The 16,575-nt window shown below is 45.5% G+C and overlaps 1 protein-coding gene across 3 annotated transcripts in view; it reads left to right on the forward strand.

The window, feature by feature from the left end:
* LOC144495572 (protein spire homolog 1-like) overlaps positions 1-16,575 on the forward strand; it is a 266,677-nt gene that overhangs the window by 183,525 nt on the left and 66,577 nt on the right. For all 3 annotated transcript variants that reach the window (XM_078215700.1, XM_078215699.1, XM_078215701.1), the window contains exons 9-10: positions 2,567-2,608; positions 9,496-9,659. In XM_078215700.1, coding sequence (XP_078071826.1) covers positions 2,567-2,608; positions 9,496-9,659 — 206 coding nt within the window. The remainder of the gene's footprint in view (positions 1-2,566; positions 2,609-9,495; positions 9,660-16,575) is intronic.

The raw sequence follows: 16,575 nt of genomic DNA on the forward strand, positions 1-16,575 counted from the left end.
CGTGTCGACAATTGACAAACAGTAGATTCTTAATTCCAGATATATTTTATTGAATTCAAATCCCATCAGTTGCCATGACGAGATTTGAACCCAGGTCCCCTGAACATCAGCTGAGTTTCTGGATTAATAATACAGCAATGATACCACTTGGCCATTACCACCCCCAAGGTGACAAAGGTGGTATTAAATTGGTTGTATGTCAGTGTTCATACTGCAACTAATGAGGTAATAAGGTGCGGACACAAATTTCTACGTGATATGGTTACATCAACATAGACATGGTTCCAACCAGAGCAGAAATGAGTTCTGAATATTCCTGGCTGCCGACTTTTCAGGAATGATAGAGGAGGAAAAAGATTGATGATGACACAGTTCGAAGTAGAAAGGATAGATGAGGTATTTGTAGGGCTGTATCTATTTGTGTTAAGAAAACAAGAGCGTGCTGGCACTGTTGTGTGGCTGGGAGCTTTTTCACGGAACTGTACAGAGTAATTAGGAGAGGTGTCCAAAAGCTTGGTCAAATTTTACGGAGTGACTTTGAGGAGGAGAGAGATCTGGCGATGATTAAGGAAGGAATTTCAGTGGTTAGGACCCGGGCAGCTGAAACCACGATGGTCAATTGTGGAGGAATTCAAATCGGGGATGGGCAGGAGGCCAGAACTGAAGGAGCTGAGAGATTTCATAGGATCCTACAGTGCAGAAAGAGGCCATTTGGCCCATCAAATCTGCACCAACCTAAATCCCCACCCATTCCCTATCCCTATAACCCCATGCATTTACCCTCGCTAGTCCCCTTGATACTAACGGGCAATTTAGCATGACCAATCCATCTAACCCGCACATTTTTGGGCTGTGGGAGGAAACCAGAGCACCCGGAGGAAACCCACACAGACACGAGGAGAATGTGCAAACTCCACATAGACAGTGACCTGAGACCGGAATCGAACCCGGGTCCCTGGCGCTGTGAGGCAGCAGTGCTAACCACTGTGCCACCGTGCCTGCATTTTTGTGGGCTGGAGGAGGTTACAGGGGTACGGAGAGGTGAGGCCTTAGAGGGATTTGAAAATGAGGGTGAAAATTTCCTGAGTTGGAATCCACTATCATGGGCAACTTTTCCTCAATTACAGCATTTATTTGTGAGTTTGAAAGCTGCAGAATGTTGGAACACCTCTTTTGGTAACCTGTCAAATTTCATTTTATCCTGGCCACCAGTTCTTTGTCTAATCAGCAAGTGGTCAAGAATCCTAAAATCCATTAAAGGAAGTATGAATTGTATTGAAAGATGTTAACAACTGAGAAGATAAATGGTAACTGTACCATTGACTATGATATCTAACCCTTATGATGACCATGAAGGTCCCAGAGTTATTTCTTGATCTGCGCTAAGGTATTTGAACATCTACCCATGGAGATGCAAAACTTGGACTTGGCTGACTAGTTACTCTTGTAAAATCTATAGCTGAGACCATAGAGGCTGAACTCAGCGTGGTGGGACCCAGACAGGCATCTTTCTGCCAATTAAGTGGGCCGTTGATGGGGCTGTGATCCAGTTAGAGATAGCGGTCCATACGTTGCCAGTTTAATCAACTTCACCACCACTGGTGGTGGCCATTGCTGAGGCTGCAGCTGCAGGGAGAATGTGCCTCTCTAGGCATTCTGAAAGAGGGGAAGTGGGATTTGGGTGATGCCAAGGCCCTGGCAATTTTGGGGGGAGGGGGTGCAGTGGGCGTGGGCATGGATGAGAAGGGAGTTTGGTGCACGGGCAGCACCATTGCTGGAGGGAGGCGCACCCCTGAAGTCCACTGGTAGGCTACCAAATGCCCCAGAGGCAGCAGAAGGTCCTTAATTGGCCATTCAATGAGCTGACTTGGGCTCCGAGTGGTCGGTTAACTTCCCTGCCAGTGGCATGGTGGCGGAATGATGTCGGACGACCCCACTCCTGACCCCTTCCTGTGCCATTTTGCCAGCCTTCCAGCTTCCACCAAGGGGTTTGTAAAATTCCAGCCTTTGTGTTTGCCAGTTGGCAAAGGGCGAAATCGGGCTCCATTCTAACGCCATTTGTCTGATTTCAAGAAGAAATGAGCTATAGCTCTTGGGGCTAAAGGGATCAAGGGATATGGGGGGGAAGGGGAGATCAGGATATTGAATTTGATGATCAGCCATGATCAAAATGAATGGTGGAGCAGGCTCGAAGGGCCGAATGGCCTCCTCCTGCTTCTAGTCTCTATGTTTTTATAACAAGGTTTGCTTTAGCACCGTCCTGGACCCAGTTTCAGTTGGTACTCCCATGAACCAAAGCACATCATATTTGAACAGTAAGTCTTTGTTCTCTGGCATATATTGTTGTCTTTGGTTGAGTCGAATAGTCTGTCCTTTCCAGAAGTTATTTGAAAGGAGTAAAACATACGGAAAATTGGAGTCATGGCCTGTATTCTTTACCGTTCTGACTTTATCAATTCTCTGCAAAAGTTGAAAGTATAAAGTTTTGATGATGAGATGAATTTCTAACCCTGTATGATTTATTTTCTGTTTTTTTTTCCTAATCATCCAATTGTTTTTCTTACAGTAATGAGGCCACTTAGCCTGTCTTGCAGTTTTGACTTGTCAGGTAAACGTAGCTCCAGTACCTGACATGTGGTGGTTATTGTCACGTCTTGCTTTTGCTTCTGCATCTTACACTTCATCCATCTTTACTTTTAACCATTCTTAGCTCCGTGGATTCATTTACTGCTGCTGTTGCCTTTGTGGTTTGTGCTTGGCGGAGGGGCTTTTGTGACTGCAATGTGTGTGGTGACGGTGCTTTCAGCCAATGAAGCATGTCATGAATCGAATTCAAGTCAAAAGCGAGTGACCTTGGTTCGATGTGGGGCTATTTCTTTATTCATTCATGGGATGTGAGTGCCACTGGCAAGGCCTACATTTATTGCCCATTCCTCGTTGTCCTTCTACAAGATGGTGACGCACTGTCTATTTGAACCATTAGAGTCTATGTGGTGAAGGTACACCCACAGATAGAGGGCAGAATCTTCCTGTCCTGCCCACCACGGGAATTGTAGTGGGCGGGACACGGGCCATGCAAAGGTCCGTTGACCTCGGGTGGGATTTTCCGGCGTTGGGATGAGCGTGGCCGGAAAATCCCGCCCAGAGCGTTTCAGGATTTTGACTCAGTAACAATGAAGGAATGCAGGATATTTCCAAGATGGAATGATGAGTGACTTGCAGGTGGTGGTGTGTTCCCATATTCTTATCCTAAGTGGTAGATGTTGTGGGTTGAAGAAGCCTACCATACCTGCTACCAGAGGTCATGGAGACATTGAGTTAAGCGTAAGCCTATATCTGGAATCGGCTATTGCTAAGGGACAACATGTCGGTGAGGAATAGGAGGGAGCCCAAGGATAGATCCTTAGGGAACTCCAGATGTTTATGTGTGGGGCAGGAAGGAAAACTCTCTGGCTTTGATTGGATAGGGAAGAGTGAAACCAAGAATTGGCCTTTTTGTTCTTTAGTTTTTCATTTCTTCCTCATGAGGTGACTGAAGGAACTTTCTGGATACTGGGCTAAGTTGGGCCTGTAGGCCTTCCTCATCTTTGTAAGTGCTGTAATTATGCAAATAGAATAGAATTAATAGGTTTAAGGTAAGAGGGAGGGATACAAAAGCGTCCAAAGGGGCAATTCTTTCACTCAGAAGGTGGTGAGTGTCTGGAACAAACTGAGGTAGTAGTAGTAATAGAGGCGGGTACAATTTTGTCTTTTAAAAAGCATTTAGACAGTTACATGGGCAAGATGGGTATAGAGAGATATGGGCCAAATGCGGGCAATTGGGACTAGCTTAGTGGTAAAAACTGGGTGGCATGGGCAAGCTGGGCCGAAGGGCCTGTTTCCATGCTGTAGACCTTTATGACTCTAATTAATTAAAGCAAAAATAAATTAAGGGGCCAAACCTGTGAAGTTATCACATGATATGTGCTTTATTGTATGAAGGAGATCTGTAAAAACACAGAACATTACAGAAATTAAAAACAGAAAATGCTGGAAAAACTCAGCAGCTCTGGCAGCAACTGTGGAGTGAGAAACAGAGTTAACGGCCGGAACGTTCCAGTGGGATTCTCCAGTCCAGCTGCAGTGAACGGAGATTTAGTTCAGCGCCAAATGCTATGTCCTCGCTTGCAGCAGCAACGGGGTGTGAAGGGCCAGAAAATTCCGGCAAGTGTTTCAAGTCCGTATAACTTGAGAGTCGTATGGAGTCGAAACATTGACTCTGTTTCTCTCTCCACAGATGCTGCCAGACCTGTTGAGCTTTCCAATGTTTTTCTGTTTTTATTTCAGATTTCCAGCATTCATAGATTACAGGAACAGCTGAATTAGTATATAACTACTAATACATAACTACTCGCCACACTACCAGAAGGATGTGGAGGCTTTGGAGAGGGTACAGAAAAGATTTACCAGGATGTTGCCTGGTGTGGAGGGCATTAGCTATGAGGAGAGGTTGGAGAAACTTGGTTCGTTCTCACTGGAATGACGGAGGTTGAGGGGCGACCTGATAGAAGTCTACAAGATTATGAGGGGCATGGACAGAGTGGATAGTCAGAGGCTTTTCCCCAGGGTGGAAGAGTCAATTATTAAGAGGCATAGGTTTAATGTATGAGGGGCAAGGTTTAAAGGGGATGTACGAGGCAGATATTTTACACAGAGGGTGGTGCAGAGGAACTCGCTGCCGGGGGAGGTAGTGGAAGCGGATACGGCAGTGACTTTTAAGGGGCATCTGGACAAATACATGAATAGGATGGGAATGGAGGGATACGGTCCCCGGAAGGATAGGAGGTTTTAGTTCAGTCAGGCAGCATGGTCGGTGCAGGCTTGGAGGGCCGAAGGGCCTATTCCTGTGCTGTAATTTTCTTTGTTCTTTGTGCTTTGTTTTAACACATATGATTAGAGAATATACTTTGTATACAGCGGGAAACAAGTGATAACGAGTCAGCGGCCTGTTTCATCGCTCTCCTGACTTGTGATTTCAGATGTGAAACCAGATGTAAGCTCATCCGTTTTACCCTATTGCCCAGAGTCAAGATCTACCTTACACACTCCTTCCTTTGGAAATAACTGGATAGGGATCAGGGGCGAATTTTCCCGTCCCGCCCACCATCCGAATCGTAGCGGGCGGGACATGGACCATGCAAATGCCCGTTGACCTCGGGAAGGATTTTCCGGCTTTGGGGCGAGTGCCGCCGGAAAGCCCCTCCCATGGAGTTAGAATCCTGACCCACCCTTACCCACCCACATGCCCCCAAATCCCGAGGTGCTGAAACAATTTGTGATGCCCCTCTACCAATCGAGGGTGTAGCCTGGCTACTTGCTGCTCTGTGTGGCTTAGTCAGGCATTGCATTTATCCATGAAACCATTGGGGAATTTAGACAGTTTGGAAGGGGCTCTGCTCAGGAATGTCTGACTCGTACAGTTGAAGCTGCTCAGAATTTAATTATACACATTGCATTAAAAATAACTTTCACAGGTTTTTGTCCAATTGCTTCAATTCTTTCCTCTAAGCCCCCAATGCCTTGATAAGAAAACAGATGATTCATCTTCACTGCAATCTTAGTCATTATTACCCTCTAACAAGAACATAAGAACTAGGAGCAGGAACGGGCAATTCAACCCCTCCAGCCTGCCCCGCCATTCAATACTATCATGGCTGATCTCATCTTGGCCTCAACTCCACCTTCCTGCCCAATCACTACAGTGCTTCATCGCTCTGCTAATTAAAAACCTATCCATCTCTTTAAATTTGTTCGGTGTTCTGGTGTTCACTGCACTCTGTCGTAGAGAATTCCACAGATTCACAACTCTTTGAGTGAAGTAAATCCTCCTCATTTCTGTTTTAAATCTTCCATCCCTCAGCCCAAAACTATGCATTCTGGAATATCCAACAACGGGAAACATCCACTCTACGTCTATCCGCTCAATCCCCTTTAGCATCTTATTTCAAATAGATAAGAATATAAGAACTAGGAGCAGGAGGAGGCCATCTGGCCCCTCGAGCCTGCTCTGCCATTCAACAAGATCATGGCTGATCTTCTTGTGGACCCAGCTCCACTTACCCGCCCGCTCACCATAACCCTTAATTCCTTTACTGTTCAAAAATGTATTATCCTTGCCTTAAAAACATTCAATGAGGTAGCCTCAACGGCTTCACTGGGCAGGGAATTCCACAGATTCACAACCCTTTGTGTGAAGAAGTTCCTCCTCAACTCAGTCCTAAATCTGAGAGACCTCCTCTTATTCTCCTCTTGTTATGAGAATCTCCTCTTATTCTTCTAAACTCCAGAGAGTATTGGCCTAAATGCTCAACCTCCCTTCATAAGACAAGTTCTTCATCCCTGAAATCAACCTCGTGAACTTTCTCTGAACCACTTCTGATGCATTTATGTACTTCCTCAAGTAAGCGGACCAAAACTGTGCTCCAAATGGGGTCTCACCACTGCCCAGTACAGCTGTAACAGCACTTCCCTACTTTTATAATCTATTCCATTCGCAATGAATGCCAAAATTCCATTTGTTTTCCTTATTAACTGCTGCACCTGCATACTAACTTGCAGCGATTCGTGCACAAGGACACCCAGATCCCTCTGCACCGACGCATTTTGAAGTTTCTCTTCATTTAAATAGTAAGCTGCCTTTTTATTCCTTAGACCAAAATAGATAACCGTACATTTATCCATGTTAAATTCCACCTGCCAAATTTTGGACCATTCACCTAACCTATTTGTCAATTGTTTATTTTCTCATTGCAACTTGCTTTCCCATCTATTTTAGTGTCATCTGCAAATTTGGCTGTAATACATTCTATCCCTGCATCCAAGTCATTAATATAGATTGTAAATAGTTGGGGTCCAAGGATTGAACCCTGTGGCACCCCACTAGTTACATCCTGCCAACCAGAAAAAGACCCATTTATCTCGACTCTCTACTTTCTGTCGGTTAGCTAACCTTCTATCCAAGCTAATAAATTACCCCCAACCTCGTGAGATCTTATCTTGTGCATTAACCTTTTGTGCAGCACTTTATCAATTGCCTTCTGGAAGCCCAGATACACTACATCTACAGGACCCCCGCTATCTACTTTGCTTGTTACATCTTCAAAGAAGTCCAGAAAATTAGTCAAACACTATTTACCCTTCATAAAGTTATGCTGATTGATGGATTGCATTTTGACTTTCTAAATGTCCCATTATTACTAATAATGTTATGAGGTCGATACACCTCTGACCTTGCTTCTGTCCTAACTTTAAGCAGCTTGCTTTTTCTGCTAATTGTCTCGTTGAGTTGGAGACTTGGTGTGGAAGGAGGGTGTTAAGAAAGAAAGTAGCAGTCCCTGGCACATGGGTCAATACTCCAGTACTCAGTGCCAATATTTAATTAGGTTGTTTTTCAGATTTGTGTCAAAGGAACTGGGATCTTTCAACCCCAAAAAAGAACGTTGCCACCAGGGACATAAGAATAGGAGCAGGTCATCCTCGCGAGCCTGTTCCACCTGGGGATTATGGTGAACAAGAGCAAAGAACATAAGAACATAAGAACATAAGAAATAGGAGCAGGAGTAGGCCATCTAGCCCCTCGAGCCTGCCCCGCCATTCAATAAGATCATGGCTGATCTGACGTGGATCAGTACCACTTACCCGCCTGATCCCCATAACCCTTAATTCCCTTACCGATCAGGAATCCATCCATCCGCGCTTTAAACATATTCAGCGAGGTAGCCTCCACCACCTCAGTGGGCAGAGAATTCCAGAGATTCACCACCCTCTGGGAGAAGAAGTTCCTCCTCAACTCTGTCTTAAACCGACCCCCCTTTATTTTGAGGCTGTGTCCTCTAGTTTTAACTTCCTTACTAAGTGGAAAGAATCTCTCCGCCTCCACCCTATCCAGCCCCCGCATTATCTTATAAGTCTCCATAAGATCCCCCCTCATCCTTCTAAACTCCAACGAGTACAAACCCAATCTCCTCAGCCTCTCCTCATAATCCAAACCCCTCATCTCCGGTATCAACCTGGTGAACCTTCTCTGCACTCCCTCCAATGCCAATATATCCTTCCTCATATAAGGGGACCAATACTGCACACAGTATTCCAGCTGCGGCCTCACCAATGCCCTTCAAGAGGCTATGTTGAACTTGTATAATTCACTAACCTAGCCTTGGCTCCAGTTCTGGGAGCTGCACTTTAGGAAAATGTGCAGACACTGGAGAGAGATACTGGAGATATTCACGAGAATGGTTCCAGGGGTGAGGAACTTCAGTTATGAAGATGGATCGGAGAAGTTATTTTCCTTGGAGAAAAGAGGGTGAAGAGGAGATTTGATAGAGGTACTCAAAATCGTGAGGCATCTGAACAGAGTGGATAGGGGGAAATTGTTCAAACTCCTGAAAGGATTGAGGCCGAGGGGGCGCAGATTTAAAATCATTGGCAAAAGAAGCAAAAGTGGTATGAGGAAAAACTTTTTCATGCAGAGAATGGTGAGGGTTTGGAATGCATTGCCTGAGGGTGTGGTAAAGGCAGGGTCAATAAAAGCAATCCGAGACCAAAAGAGAAAATGCTGGAAAATCTCAGCAGGTCTGGCAGCATCTGTAAGGAGAGAAAAGAGCTGATGTTTCGAATTCAGACGACCCTTTGTCAAAGCTGATTCCAGCATCCTTTAGATAATTTGCTTTTATCTAGAAGCAACCAGAAGGCTGTTACCTGAAAAGGAAGAATGAGCAGGGTTACAGTGAGATGGCGGGAAAGGAATCGAGGTGAGCTAGTGCAGACATGATGGGCCAAGTGGCCTCTTTCTGCACCGTAACAATGCTGTGATTCTGTGGTGGGAAAGTTAGTGGCCGGTGTTTTACGACCTCGCTCGTAAAATCCCGCCCGAGGCCAACGGAGAATTCCGTTCTGCAAGCCGCGCCTGCCCCGGAATCGGAGCGGGCGTGCCGGCAAAACCCCGGCCAGTGTGTCTGCCTGAGCCATGGCTGGGATGGTGTTGTAAACAGTCATGCCATTTGTAGGTGGGTTTTTTAAAAAGTTTTCAACAAAGGAAAAAATTTAACAACAGACTTCAAGCAATAAAGTTGATATGGAGGGAAGGGGCTTGCTTGTGATTAGAGTTGCCACATTTGCCAGGTTTATACATCGCAAAGGAAGGGACAATCCATGGCTGGAGTCTGCCATTTGCTTCTGCAGAAATCTTACTGAACGCCGGGATGACTTTAATGTGTACACATCATAAGGTTTGAGGAATAGGAAAGATGCACTTTTGGTGATAGATTTGTACTTCTTAGATGTTTTACAATAACTTATTCAAAAAGCACAGTGCCTGCTTCCAAAACCAGACAGGTGGCAACTCTAACCTTGATATTGGTGCTCTGCATGCAGCAGAAGGCATGCAGTGTAGAAATAACCTCCCGCAGAACAGTGCGCTGGAATAGACCTTTAGATTCACTTCTCCTGTGTTAACAGACGTGACGACTCCAGAGAGGAGCCGAAAGACCTCGCCAGCAACTCTGGCCAACGGCGCAGTCATCTCTCAAACGACCGAAAAAGATGCCCACTCCTTGCAAGTGCAAAGAAGGAAACTGCTGAAGGCGCCGACTCTGGCAGAAATAGACAGCTCTGATTCCGAGGTAAAGGAAAATGTGCCGATGATTCCAGTGCTTATTCCCTGTTGTTCTTCTATTTCATGTGTGAATGTGTGTGTGTGCATGTGGTTGCACGTGTGAATATTTGTGTGTATTTATATATGCAATGTGCACGTGTGAGTGGGTGTTTCTTTCCTGTAATGACATCTTGTCACGGGGGTGGCACAGCGGTTAACACTGCAGCCTCACAGCGCCAGGGACCCGGGTTCGATTCCCGGCTTGGGCCACCGTCTGTGCACGTTCTCCCCGTGTCTGCGTGGGTTTCCTCCGGGTGCTCCGGTTTCCTCCCACAGTCTGAAAGACGTGCTGGTTAGGGTGCATTGACCCGAACAGGCGCCGGAGTGTGGCGACTAGGGGAATTTCACAGTAACTTCATTGCGGTGCTACTTGTGGCTAATAAGTAAATAAACTTTATAAACTTTAAAATAGCCCATTGTTTATTTAAAGGAAAGTTAGATAAGTACATGAAGGAGAAAAGGATAGATAAATGCATTGACAGGTTAGATAAAGAAGAGTGGGAGGTCACTTGTGTGGAGCATGAATCCTGGCTTCTACGTTGTAAATTCAATGTCAGTTAAATACATTGATGTCTGACCAATGCGTATTAGATAGTGTGGTATCTCTTTTCCCAATTGGCAGAATTCTAGGTAAAGCTAATGTATATTCAGAGCCTCTAGAAACTGCAGCAACCTCCAACACCCAGGTTCTGTGGCAATTGCAGCCAGGTTCATTGTTATGAAAGTGTAAATTCTGTGACAGGTCTGCTCAGGATCTCAATCTATTAATTTTTGGAGTCTATAAAAACTGCTAAACTGGTGACTTTTATTGAGAGTAATTCCCCCCACCCCCGCAGCACGTCTTCCAGCAGCAGAGGTGGCTCATCGTTGGCCACCAGCGGGGGGCTTCTGGTCCTGCTGGGGTCTCTGGTGTTTTGTATGGTTCGCCCGCTCCGCCAACAGGGAACCCGTCGCGGGGAGAAGGGAGAGGGGTCGCCTTCGGCGGGACTGGAAGACCCTGCCGGCAAGTTGGGTCAGAAGATCTCACCTAACGTCTTTGCAGTAATATTTATCACCCATCTCACCAGCTTGGCTCAAGGCTGAGATAGACAGATTTTTAATCAGTGAGGAAATCATGGGATAAGGCGGGAAATTGGAGTTGAGGATTATCGTATCAGATCAGTCATGATCTCATTTGTTAGAGTTCTCTTGGGTAACAGCAATCTCGGCACTCAGTCGACTCCTTACACAAACAGCGCTGGGCACCATGCATCCAATGCAAGCTCTTTAATTACTTGTGTACAAGGAGAACTCTCTACGCCAACACGGAATGGCTGGAGCAGTCTGAGGTTACAGAGAAACAGCTCAGCCGTTACAGTTAATTACAGCAAATCAGGAACAAGAGATTTTTTCACATCTTTCATTGACATACATACCCACCAATTATAGCATAGCCTTTTGCCCTTTCTTATCCAATAGAAAACCAATCCTTCATTAGCATAATACGTCCCACATATCTTGCTATTTGGTAATCGCCATGGTAACTTGTTCTTTGTTTTCATCCTGCTGCCCTAACCTGGAATGCAATGTTTATGGAACAAGGTTTTAGATATACTCGCTTATCCTGCGTGCGTCAGTGTTGGCCTCACTGAAGGCCTGACTGAAGGTCGTGTTTGGCTAAGAATAATTTTCCATTACTTGACAGAATTTTTTTTTTGACAATTATGGAACTTTAATTTTCACAATTGTTGTAACCTAACTTCCACATATTGAATGGCAGATCAGACTCAATGGGCCAAATATTTCTGCTCCTATGTCTTATGGTGGAATCCCTATTTGGTACTTCTCTTTTGCTTTATCATTGGTAGCCGTGTCCTCAGCTTCCTAGACGCTAAGCTCTAGAATTCCCTCCCTGCCTCTCTCTGCTGCTTGAAGATGCTCCTTAAGACTGACCTCATCTGTCCCAATATCTCCATTAGTGGCTTAACACCACAGTTTGTTTGCTAATGCTCCGTTAAAGATGCCATATAGATGTAAGTTGTTTTTCTTTAAACTAATTGCCAAATCCTAAGCAAGCGGAGTGATTCAATTAGCATTAACAGTGACTCGCAGTCATGGGGTGCATCTTCTAATAACACGTGTTTAATCCATTTAGTGCCAGTCCTGACCTGATGCTGCCTTGTAATCAATACAGAAATCTGCTGGAATAATTTTCTATGTGACTTTCCAAATGCTTTACTCATTTTAAACCGTTCTGTCCTCCAATGAACAGCAAATCTCTCAGCAAGGTGGCTCCTGGAATTTCTGCAATCTATCCTCGTAACTGAGGTTTCTCATCCCTGGAACCATTCTTGTAAACTTCTTCTCACTCCCTCCAATGTATTCACATCCTTTCGATAGTGTGGCACCCGGAACTGTACACAATACTGTAACTGAGGTCAAATTAGTGTCTGAGAACAAAGAGCAAAGAACAAAGAAAATTACAGCACTGAATCAGGCCCATCGGCCCTCCAACCCTGCACCGACCATGCTGCCCGACTGAACTAAAACCCCCTATCCTTCCGGGATCATATCCCCCTATTCCCACCCTGTTCATGTATTTGTCCAGACACCCCTTAAAAGTCACTGTCGTACCTGCTTCCACGATCTCCCCCAGCAGCGAGTTCCAGGCACCCACCACCCTCTGTGTAAAAAAACGTGCCTTATTTGGAGAGTAATGAATTGATAGGTGATAGTCAGCATGGTTTTGTGGCAGGTAGGTCGTGCCTTACTAACCTTATTGAGTTTTTTGAGAAAGTGACCAAGGAGGTGGATGGGGGCAAGGCAGTGGACGTGGTATATATGGATTTTAGTAAGGCGTTTGATAAGGTTCACCATGGTAGGCTTCTGCAGAAAATGCAGATGTATGGGATTGGGGGTGATCTAGGAAATTGGATCAGGAATTGGCTAGCGGATAGGAAACAGAGGGTGGTGGTTGATAGTAAATATTCATCATGGAGTGCGGTTACAAGTGGTGTACCTCAGGGATCTGTTTTGGGGCCACTGCTGTTTGTAATATTTATTAATGATCTGGATGAGGGTATAGTTGGGTGGATTAGCAAATTTGCTGATGACACCAAAGTCGGTGGTGTGGTAGACAGTGAGGAAGGGTGTCGTAGTTTGCAGGAAGACTTAGACAGGTTGCAAAGTTGGGCCGAGAGGTGGCGGATGGAGTTTAATGCGGAGAAGTGTGAGGTAATTCACTTTGGTAGGAATAACAGATGTGTTGAGTATAGGGCTAACGGGAGGACTTTGAATAGTGTGGAGGAGCAGAGGGATCTAGGTGTATGTGTGCATAGATCCCTGAAAGTTGGGAATCAAGTAGATAAGGTTGTTAAGAAGGCATATGGTGTCTTGGCGTTTATTGGTAGGGGGATTGAATTTAGGAGTCGTAGCGTTATGTTGCAACTGTACACAACTCTGGTGCGGCCGCACTTGGAGTACTGTGTGCAGTTCTGGTCCCCACATTACAGGAAGGATGTGGAGGCTTTGGAGAGGGTGCAGAGGAGGTTTACCAGGATGTTGCCTGGTATGGAGGGGAGATCCTATGAGGAGAGGCTGAGGGATTTGGGATTGTTTTCGCTGGAAAGGCGGCGGCTAAGAGGGGATCTTATTGAAACATATAAGATGATTAGAGGTTTAGATAGGGTGGATAGTGATAGCCTTTTTCCTCTGATGGAGAAATCCAGCACGAGGGGGCATGGCTTTAAATTGAGGGGGGGTAGTTATAGAACCGATGTCAGGGGTAGGTTCTTTACCCAGAGGGTGGTGAGGGATTGGAATGCCCTGCCAGCATCAGTAGTAAATGCGCCTAGTTTGGGGGCGTTTAAGAGATCCGTAGATAGGTTCATGGACGAAAAGAAATTGGTTTAGGTTGGAGGGTCACAGTTTTTTTTTTAACTGGTCGGTGCAACATCGTGGGCCGAAGGGCCTGTTCTGCGCTGTAATGTTCTATGTTCTATGTTCTATGTTCATACATCTCCTTTAAACCTTGCCCTCACACCTTAAACCTATGCCCCTAGTAATTGACTCTTCCACCCTGGGAAAAAGCTTCTGACTATCCACTCTGTCTATGCCCCTCATAATCTTTCTATCCGGTCGCCCCTCAACCTCTGTCATTCCAGTGAGTTTCTCCAACCTCTCCTCATAGCTCATGCCCTCCATACCAGGCAACATCCTGGTAAATCTTTTCTGTACCCTCTCCAAAGCCTCCACATCCTTCTGGTAGCGTGACGACCAGAATTGAACACTATATTCCAAGTGTAGCTTAACTAAGGTTCTATAAAGCTGCAACATGACTTGCCAATTTTTAAACTCAATGCCCCGGCCAATGAAAGCAAGCATGCCGTATGCCTTCTTGACTACCTTCTCCACCTGCATTGCCACTTTCAGTGGCCTGCCTGTGTACTGAACACCCAGATCCCTTTGCCAATCAATGCTCTTAAGGGTTCTGCCATTTACTGTATATTTCCCATCTGTATTAGTTCTTGTATAAGTTCAGCATAATCTCCTTGCTCCTGTTCTCTATGCTCCTATTAATAAAGCCCAGAATACTATCTGCTTTATTAACTGCTCTCTCCACCTGATCCACCTTCGATAATCTACTCATCTACCCACCCAGGTCTCTCTGCCCCTGCACCCCTTTAAGAATTTTATTGTTTATTTTATATTGTCTCTCCATATTCTTCCTACCATGTTCAACTCAGACTTCTCCACACAGAACTTCATCTGTCATCTATCTGCCCACTCCATCAGCTTATTCATTGAAGTTCTACACTGCCTCCTCACAATTTACAATACTTCCAGGTTTTGTGTAATTTGCAAACTTTGAAACTGTCCCTTGCACACTAAGATCTGGATCATTAATATACATCAGGAAAAGTAAGAATACCACTACAAACCTCCTTCCGGCCAAAAGAAATACCCATTAACTGTTACTCTCCGCTTCCTAATATTCAGTCAATCTTTTACCCAGGTTGCTACTGTCCCTTTCATTCTGTGAGCTATAATTTTCCTCACAAGTCTCTTGTGTGGCACTGTGTCGAATACCTTCTGAAAGTCCACGTACACCACATCAACCGCATTACCCTGATCGACCCTTTTGTTATCTTCTCAAAAAGCTCCAGCTAGTTAAACCAGCTTTCCCCTTTACAAATCATGCTGGCTCTTCCTAATCAACTCACATTTTTCCATGTGACTACTAAATCTATCCCAAATAATTGTTTCTGGAAGATTGCCCACTATTGAAGTTAAACTGACTAGTCTGTTATTGCTGGGACAATCCTTGCAACCTCCTTTGAGCAAATGTACCATGCCTATCTTGTGCCCATATCTCTTGATCCCCTCACAGAGTGGAGTTCCTGTTGTGTGAATTTTAGGTAGACAACAGTCATCCAATTTAATCAAATTGTAATGCTATCGTAATTTGCAATGACTTGTGTTGTGATTTTCAAAATCCTGCTTGTTTGTCATTGTTCATAGAATCACACAATCCCTACAGTGCAGAAGAAGCCATTCGACCCATCGAGTCTGCACCGACATGATGGGCCGAATAGCCAGCATCAAGGTCGCACGAGACAGAGTCATAGAGGATTACAGCATGGAAAGAGGCCCTTTGGCCCAACTTGTCCATGCCGCCCCTTTTTTTTAACTACTAAGCTAGTCCCCATTGCCCACATCTGGCCAAATAGCCTATTTCTGCTCCTATGTCTTATGGTGGGATCCCTATTTGGTGCTTCTCTTTTGCTTTATCATTGGCAAACCGGGATCAAGATATTGAATTCGATGATCTGCCATGATGAAGATGAATGGCTGAGCAGGCTCGAAAGGCCGAATGGCCTCCTCCTGCTTCTAGTTTCTTTGTTTCTGTCTCACTGGCTAGGCCAGCATTTAATGTCCATCTTTAATTGCCCTCGAGAAGGTGGTGGTGAGCTGCCTTCTTAAATGGCTGCATCCCATTTAGTGTAGGTACACCCACAGTGCTGTTCGGGAGAGAATTCCAAGATTTTGACCCAGTGACAGTGAGGGAACGGTGATATATTTCCAAGTCAGGATGGTGTGTGGCTTGGAGGGGAACTTGCAGCTGGGGATGTTCCCGTGAGTGTGTGCTGTTTAAGAGCATCTTACTCAGGCCCCCTTCCCTGCCCTGTAAACTCACACATTTAGCATGGCCAATCAACCCAACCTGCACATCTTTGGAGTGTGGGGGGAAAAGGGAGCACCCGGAGGAAACCCAGGCAGACACGGGGAGAATTTGCAAACTCCACACAGACAGTGACCTAACCAGGAATCGAACCCGGGTCCCTGGCACTGTGAGGCAGCAGTGCTAACCACTGTGCCACCGTGCAGGAGTTCACATTCCCAGTTAGATCAGTCATGGTGAATGTACTATGAAACAGTTCTGAGTTGTTCAATGTGTGTAATAGAATGAACAATGTTCCACTTTGATGTGTTTACTTTTTAAAGCCGTCCCTTTGGAAGTGTTTACGCTTTGATCATCTGAGGTTTCCTTGTGTGAACTGTTTCTATGGCACCAATTCAGACTATCGATGTAGCGTTGAATTGTTCAGTGTGTGATTGTGTTTTTCTGTGCGCTATTGTCAAATCTGCTGGAGAAACAGAAACTGAACAGAAACCAAGCATCAATAAACAGTAAACCCGAGAGAGCAGACATTGATAAACACTGGAAATAATCTCCTGCTTAGACAGAGGCCGGGATTCTCTGCTCCATGGAGAGGAAAGCCGGTGGCCCGGGGGGGGGGGGGGAGGACAGAGAATCCTGTGGGAGTCCCCAAATAGCTTTTACGCCCGTGGGATTTTCCATTCCCAATACTCCACCCCCCCGCCCCCCAACTGCCCACCCAACG

Source organism: Mustelus asterias, chromosome 7 (assembly GCF_964213995.1).
Source record: "Mustelus asterias chromosome 7, sMusAst1.hap1.1, whole genome shotgun sequence".
NCBI lineage: Eukaryota > Metazoa > Chordata > Chondrichthyes > Carcharhiniformes > Triakidae > Mustelus > Mustelus asterias.